Source organism: Corvus moneduloides, chromosome 6, assembly GCF_009650955.1.
Source record: "Corvus moneduloides isolate bCorMon1 chromosome 6, bCorMon1.pri, whole genome shotgun sequence".
Taxonomy (NCBI): Eukaryota; Metazoa; Chordata; class Aves; order Passeriformes; family Corvidae; genus Corvus; species Corvus moneduloides.
The window spans coordinates 4601879-4610191 of record NC_045481.1 but is presented as its reverse complement, the minus strand read 5'-3'; the positions used below and the strand labels follow the sequence as shown (position 1 = coordinate 4610191).

At 39.2% G+C, this 8313-nt stretch overlaps 1 protein-coding gene across 4 annotated transcripts in view; it reads right to left on the bottom strand.

Annotated features, from left to right (window-relative positions):
• Positions 1-368: 368 nt before the first annotated feature.
• Positions 369-8313, bottom strand: part of ARID4A (AT-rich interaction domain 4A) — a 47502-nt gene continuing 39557 nt past the window's right edge. For all 4 annotated transcript variants that reach the window (XM_032113515.1, XM_032113518.1, XM_032113516.1 and 1 more), the window contains 5 exons: positions 6341-7471; positions 5747-5851; positions 4060-4275; positions 3689-3835; positions 369-3226 (listed from right to left, as the gene is read on the bottom strand). In XM_032113515.1, coding sequence (XP_031969406.1) covers positions 3123-3226; positions 3689-3835; positions 4060-4275; positions 5747-5851; positions 6341-7471 — 1703 coding nt within the window. In that variant the 3' untranslated portion in view covers positions 369-3122. The remainder of the gene's footprint in view (positions 3227-3688; positions 3836-4059; positions 4276-5746; positions 5852-6340; positions 7472-8313) is intronic.

Below are 8313 nucleotides of genomic sequence, written 5' to 3'. Positions count from 1 at the left end.
ATCAAAACTCATTAGTACAAATGTAGCTGATACACTTGACGGAAAGAAAGTGAAAACTAAAACAAGGAAATGAATCTTACCTTATGTCCTTGCATGGAAACATTCCAAGTTTTCAGATTTATGCTAACACCAAAATAAGGTATCAGCCAGCAATGTGACAGTTCTTTGTATCAACTGAAGGAAATGAAGGAAGAGTCTGATTCTCTTACAACCTTGTTCTTTTTAAGAGTGTTGCATACCACATCAACCTTGTTCTTTTTAAGAGGGTTGCATACATCTAAATTTTTTTTTTTTTTAATCTCCTAAGGAAGCTTGAAATGACATTTTGAGAAAAACCTGTAGAGCAGAAGGCAGGAGAACAGCACAAAGACTGCCACAAGGATGCTTTATTTTTTGCTTAGTCTCAGAAACACAATATTTAATCTCTTATTTAAAAAAAACCCAATTCTGTATAATCATAATTACTGTGTCTTCAACAGCATAAACTTTCATTCAGTGAAAGACATTCTGGAATTTATATCAACAAGGTTTCAATAAGGGGATTATTGTAGAGTTACAAATCATAGATTTTATTAGGGTTTTTTCTTGATTTGACCTTTAACCCACGATAGCCCAATGATACCAGTTAAATCTTCTTTTCTCTGTGATACTTTTAAACATCATAGGAAACTACTGCAAACATCTACTGAATAATTTAACTGATATGCTCCTTCCCAGAAAGATAAAACCAGGAAATCAGTGACATGCTGGAGGCTTTGCCAGTGGCTTGGCAGAAAGTCCACCTTTTCCTGCAGGTTTAGTGCTGTGCCAGAATAATGCCAGTTGTTTTTGGGGTGAGCAGTGCAAGGGAAGCAGGTGGAACAGGAAGCAAAGGAGCAAGTTCTCTCTGCCAGTGGGTTGGAATGGGTTTCCATGTTCCACAGGAGCATACCTGGAGCCTTCCAAGCAGTGTTTTAAACATTCCTAAGAGACAGGAGCAGCAGTCAGCTGAGAACGCACGTGGGGAACATCCAGACCGAGGCACAGACGGGCAGCAGCTCCTCCATCCTCTGTGCTGGGAGTGCCTCTGTGCCTGTTTCAGATCTCACAGTGTGCACACAGGTTAGATATCAGAGATCTGCACAACACGTAATTAAACTTGTTACTTCCCCAGATTTTAAATTTGCTTCTGCAAATATTAAACATGTGACCCATGCTACTTCCTTTTAAATGAGTATTGCTTTTTATTCGTAGCTATTATAAGATTAACAAGTAAAAGTTAGCTCTGAAAAAAGTCTTTACAGTAATTTATGGAGATTAACTTTCCTATTTAGGGTAAAGTCCAGACATTTACAAGAACAATCACTTAAATAAAAATAGAATATAAAGCCTATGTTTAAAACATGGCATTTATTAGCGCTGTCTAGTGAGCTCCATATTTATCTTACATTGAAATAGTTCTGCTCTGCTGAAGAAAAGACAGAAAAAGTGCATTTACAAGAGTACTTTTTCTTTAATTTTCTGCGAAAATGGAAGGAATTGGAATCACAAGTTGACAAATGTTGTAAAATGAAATTTCAAGAAACATCAATTTTAGTAATGCTACGCCATCACTAGTGTTTCCTCCTGACCTTCTGCCGTGTGGAACCAGAATATCCCGATATACAGTCTAGAGCATCTATGTTATTACTCTACAGCATATTAAACACAGAAAAAGGGGTTCAGACCCCCTTTCAATGTACAAACATGAATAAAAAAATTGATTAAAAAATCACTTTTTATACATAATGTATATGCAAACTGCTTTAAATACATGGGTTTGGAAGAGTTATTTACAACCTGCATCTGCCCGTGGGACAATCCACAGGCAGAGCACACACAGTTGCTTTACTTTATTGGTGCATCTCAACTTTGGGAGATATAAATTTATTCGGCAGTACAGCAAACACAAGAACTTGTGACAAAGCATCTTAAGGGCAACCCAATAAATTTTGTTCCTCCAAACAAGGTTAAGTACTAGGACTGCCAAAGTTTCCAAATAAAGTTTTAGTTGAACCCAGATGCCTGCTGGCAGATCTGTGTGGTGGAGGATATGTAGACAGACCCATTGGAAGTACAGGCTTGGCTACTGGATAACTCCTCCTGAAGAACCAGAACTGATAAGGATGTTTTGTCCAAAGAGTGAACTAACCTAGAATTTTTTTTTCCAATTTTATTAATATTTTAAAAAATACATAAAAATACAACATCCAATGTCTGAATAAATATATTTAACAAGTCGCAAGATACCTTATTTTACACAAAAATTTCAGCTTTAGAAATCTTGTTAAATAAGTTCATTGTTGTTATATATTTCATTTTTCGTCTTTTTGTAACAAAATAAAAACTCTGAAATTACATAGAAAAAAGACAAAATATTTTTGTCAAGGGATAAGATAGTCCACTGAAAACCTATTCACAATTCCACTGTAAACATTAATAAACATTAAAACATTTGCATAATTGTGTGCTCAAAAATCCTATAAAAAGTGGAAGACTTATTACAACTGTAGTTTTCAGTCAACTACACTTCCTTTCACAATTTATTTTGTCCCATTTACAGCTTTAAAACTGGGCACATTGCTGAACACATACTTTGGCAGTTCTGTATAGCAAGTGCTTCCACAAAGAGGAACTACTCACCAAGAGTTACCCACAGCTCGGTGAAAGTGCAGCAGTTATTCAGTTCTTTTGGATAATACTCTGATGTCTGCTTGGTGCACTTGCTTTTTTTTTTTTTTTAAGATCACCCTAGAACACCTGAATGCTTCATTGGACATAACTTTTCAAATTTCATAAGTGCCCTTTCTCTGTGTTAAGAAAAACAAAACAAAACAAAAAGAAACAAACAAGAAACAAAAACAAACACAATGACAAGGATGTCACATTGTGCCTACAAACCTTCAGTTACCAATGAGCTTAAGTTCTCTGAACAGTAAATTAAACAAAAGAAGAGGGTAGGAGGGGGGAACAGGTACAGTCCAGCAGTGGAAGTGTGTACAGGATATACTTGGCAATGTCAAACCAGTTGAGTGCTTTCTGTGGCTGAATTTCAGGGTTTATGTCCATGGCAGCAAGTTGCTGGCAAGGCAGAAAATGTTTTATCACCTGCATTCGACAGCCAGCACGTTCTGGGGAGGAGAGGATGATGAGGGGCTCATTCCAGTGTCTGAGGAAGCAGATGACATGGATGCTCCTGTATGTGACACTGAACATACAGAACAACAGATCAGCAGCAGGTTATCGAAGTACAGCTCACAAGGAAGGCTTCCTTGGTTATTTGGTTGTTTAAAAAACATCAAAGCAGCAGCACAGGCACAAAAAACTGATACAGAGGTTCTGCCAATTGCTTTCACTGCTGTATTCACAGACACAGGATTAGCCTTACCCAATTATTGAAACGGTAACTCAGATGAGTCATTGCACTAATGGAAAACACTTGCACTAGGAAGCCCAAGTTTCTAATACACAGTTATAAAAGGCAGCAAACGTTTCTGTCAGGTTCAAGTTCTGAAAAGCCACAAAAATTCTTTCTAAATATGTATGCAAACAGATGGTAACACTTTCCTTTCTTCAAAAATATCATCAATTAAACTCAAGTTGCTTTGAGTTACGCATTTCCAAACAAATTAACTCCTCATGGGAATCATAAAACAAATCTCAGCCTTACCTTCTCTGTCTTTCTTTTTTAATCGTTTCCTTCTCCTGTCTATGGTTGCTACTTCTGACTTCAAGGACATGTAGTATTTTCGTATCTCCTGTAGTTTTTCTTGTAGGAAGGAGATCCTTTCAGTGCTGCTCATATTGTCCAGTTCATCTGTAAATGGAAAGAAGAGAAAAAATAACTTCATCAAGGTGATTTTAAACAAATGAATGCATTTCTTAAGAGGATGTAGGACACAGCATGGAAGAAAACCCATTTCCGTAACTATGCCAGAAAAGGCCCACACCTAATTTAGAATGCTAAAATTTGCATGTCTTTCTTTCAGAACAAATTTTCTCACAAATTCCCTGTAATCAAGTCTTTGCAAGAATCCTTACTGAGCTGGAAGCTCCATTTGTACACTCTGGGTGAAGCATTCTGGTGGTGGTGCTTCTCCCTGTGTTTGTCCTTCTCTCCATCTTTGATGTGAGGGGAAATCACCCTGGCAGGGGAGCGGGAAATCTTCTGTGGTTTGGATGCATTGATGTGTTTGACAGGAGTACATTTACTGGAACTGTCCAGAACAGGGAGGTCTTCACTGTCACTGCTTTGTCCTGCAGGAAGAATTTAATTTGGATTTAAAACCTCCACCTTGACATTTTTACAATTGTGGTTATAATAAAAAAATAATGATTAAGAAAAAACTGATATTTCTTGCTCAGAAGATCCCAGAATGCATCCAAGGAATAATGGCCTCAGATTCTATGAATAACCTGACCAGACACAACATGCACTGAACTCTCAAGTGTAATAATCATGGTTGATGCAGGAGAATTCAAGGGCTGACTAGACCTAGTTAAAAAGCGATAGCCAAATTTCTTTACAGAAAGAATAAATAAACATATCAAAATTAGAATATTAGAGCACTGATAAACTCTCTTACATCACCTATTTTAGCTTTCTAATAAGAGCAGACACTAAAATCCTTTTCTTAAAGATTATAAGCCTGTACTACTATTGGTAGGTAGCACATGATTGTATTTAGTTATCAAACTGCTTTACACATCTAAAGGAACAGTTCTGAAACATGACTAAAAACAACAGAAGTTTAACACGTAACTGAAAATTTTTAGCTCATATATTCAAATATTTTAGATTCCCACCATAACTGCCAAGTTTTCCCCAGGCATGTTAAATATATCTGAATAGTGTATGTCAGATAATTACTATTTTAGTCTGATATTTAAAAATATAACAGTGTTGTCACAAGGGCCAAAAACACTGACTCATTCATGCAATGATTGTCAAAAATTTTGTGACAGGAGGGAATGTCCTTAAGCTGAAGGAGGGCAGGGATAGATGGGATATTAGAAAGAAATTGTTTATTATAAAGGTGCTGAGGCCCTGGCCCACGCTGCCCACAGAAGAGTGACTGCCCCATCCCTGGCAGTGTTCCAGGCCAGGCTGGATGGAGCTTGGAGCAACCTGGGATAGTGGAAGGTGTCCCTGCCCATGGCAAGGGGTTGGAACAAGATAATTTTTAAGGTCCTTTCCAACCCAAACCATTCTGTGGTTCTACGAAAAATGAGCTACAGAAACACAAAAATCCAGATTTCTATAACAAGTTATGAAATAGTCAAATGCTTAAAAGAAAAGCTGGACAGGATTCCTTTGGATGAAAAGCTGTTCTTTAGCAAACATTTTTCCATATTTCATAATGGCAATTTTTTTGCCATGAGAAACACCTATTGTAAGACTTCAAATGTGCCCTCTCCCAAATTCATAATCAATCCAATACATAGGCATAATGGTAAATATTTAGTAACTGCTAATATAAATAATAATTTAGATGTTTTTCCTAAGTAAGTAATATAAAATAGCCAAGAGATTTCCCAGTTACATTGCTACTGCAGAGCTCAGAACTTCTCTCCAGTTTATCACCAACAACCAAGATGATTAAAATTAGAAACCTTGAGAGGGAAGCCCCATCCACTGGAAATTAATTGTAACAGTGAGAACAGTAGGCTCTTACACATGTTTACAGGACAGGATAACCTTCCCCCTCCTCCCCCTGCAGGAATATACCTGCTCCATTCTTTTCATTTTTGGCTGCAGCACTGGTTCGCTTTGGAGTTCGCTTTTGCTTTTTTGCCAGTGTTCCACTATTACTGTCACTGGGTCTTTTTTGACCTATGAGAGAAGAAAAAAAAAATCAAAAATAAAACATAAGACACCTCAAATACTTCTACTACTAAAAAGCTCTTTTTATAAGCAACAAAGAAGTCTAAAACCAGACAAGCTGAGAGAGTTGAGGCTGTTCAGCCTGGAGGAGGCTCTGGGGAGACCTTAGAGCCCCTTCCAGGGTCTAAAGGAGCTCCAAGAGAGCTGGAGGGGGACTTGGGACAGGTTGCCCAGAGAAGCTGTGGCTGGCCCATCCCTGGCAGTGTTCCAGGCCAGGTTGGATGGGGCTTGGAGCAACCTGGGATAGTGGAAGGTGTCCACGCTCATGGCAGGGGATTGGAACAAGACGGGTTTTGAGGTCCCTTCCAACCCAAACCATTCCATGATTCTAGAACCAGAAGACACAACAAACCAGCCATTTTTAGCCAAGTGACACCAGTCTCAAGACACCTTCAGCAATGATTCCAGCAGGGAATGACTCCTCCAGGAAATGCTCACCTTTCTCTCCCATCTCCCTCTCTTGCCCGGCGATGCTGCAATTGCTCGACGTGGTACTGGCTTCAAATCCATTGGCAGACTCGCTCTCACAGAGACCTTCCTGAGACTCTTCTGCCACACTGTCCACCTCAATGGTCATATCACTCTCACTCTTGATGCTGCGTGACTCGTCCTGGCTGAGGGCCAAGGGAGAGGCCACCGGGAAGCTCGAGGTGACGGTGGGGGCTAAGGCAGAGGGGGCAGAGTTGGAAGCATTGGGGTCTGGCTTTTCTGCTATTGTGTCTTCACTGCTGCTCTTCTCCTTCTCATCCAAGTCATCCAGGTCTACTTCATGGCACAGCAAGGTTTCAGGACCAATCTGAGGCATTGTGTCATCTTCATCTTTTAAGGGAAGGCTCTCGTTCGCTTCGGCCGGACATTGGAAGCTGTCGTTCCTCAGCTCTGGGCCGTGTGGAACCGATTCCGCCACCAGGGATGGCATCTCCTCGTTTTCAGTTCTGAGGGACTCCTCAGCATTCAGCCCTCTACATTCCTCTGCTCCAGTACATTCATTGGTCCTCTCTTCAGATACAATATTTGGCACTTCCATCTCACTCTCTCGTCGATTTCTCTTCTCAGGTGATGCCTGTTCCAAAGTTTTCCTTTTCAAAAGCTTCTTATCTTTTGTGGAAGGTTCTGTTTCACTTTCAGTAGTGCTGGAAATGTCTTTACAGTCCAAGGAAGACACATCTAATCTTTCAGGTTCTGTAAGAGACTCATTTGCCACCTCTTCCTGGCTTCCTGGTGCAATCTTTGCATTCTCTAATGACGGATCTTTTGTCTTGCTCCTTCTCCCTTTTCCCTTAGGTGATTTTTCAACCTCTCTTTTGATTTCTTCCATTTGATCTGTTTTATTTCCAAAAATTTGGACAATCTGTTCACTTTCCTCAACTTCCAGTTTCAGTGTTTCTAGTGGCTGTACTTGAGTCCTGTCATTTTCTTTCAACGCATGAGAAATCTTTGGGTTTTCCTCATCCAGCTTCTCATCACGGAGTTTTTCACTTTTTTCCAGTTCTGAAGTTTCTGGAGAAAATTCTTCATTCAAATTCTTTTCAGATGACTCATCTGCTTCACTGTCAGATGTGCCAGAGTCTAAAAAAATTTTTAAAAGAAGCAAACAGCACCCTTAATAATTAATTACAACATGACTTCTTATTTGAACCTCACAAAAAACCCCTATTTTCAGTAATCTGTGGTGTCAACATCAGTTTACAATAATTAATATTAAACTTAAAAAATCCTGCATTATTCAACACACTTGCTACAGTTCTATTTTTACCTAAAATTTCTAAAAAACTGCAGAGTTGAGGGAGCATCTGGATGATGCTCTTAACTCAGGTGATTTAGTTCAAGTCTATGATTGTCCTACTACTATTTCCCAAATAATCCAATACAAATGAATTACATTTTATAGCAGCAAAAATAGTTTTACACATTCTCCTGATCCCATGGATATTGCCTCCTCCATGTGACAGTACAAAACCAAAAATCAACACTTCTCCCCTCCATGCAGAGGAAAAAACCCAACCCAAACCCAAAAATAAAACCCCTCTACATCCCAATATGGACTCATTGCTAAGCTATTGTACAAATGATGCACCACGCAGAGAGCAGGCTTCAGTACATTACCAGATTATTCAGGGATCTGTACTAAAAGGAGACCGTGATTTCATTTCAGCTCTTGTTCAGAGAGGCTTAGAAATACCAAAGATGTTGCTGCCATTTGTGTATAATTAACTGCTCTGCTGGATGATGTAGTATTGAGGTTGAAGACTTAATTAGCACAATTAAGACTATCATTATAGCACTGGATTTGGTCTGTTCAGGACTGAAAGGGTCTGGCTGAAGAACATGGAATCACTTGTACAGTCACTGCTCCTCAGTGCACAAACTGTGCTCCTCAGCAGTGTCAGCTCAACTACTTCCTCAATAAA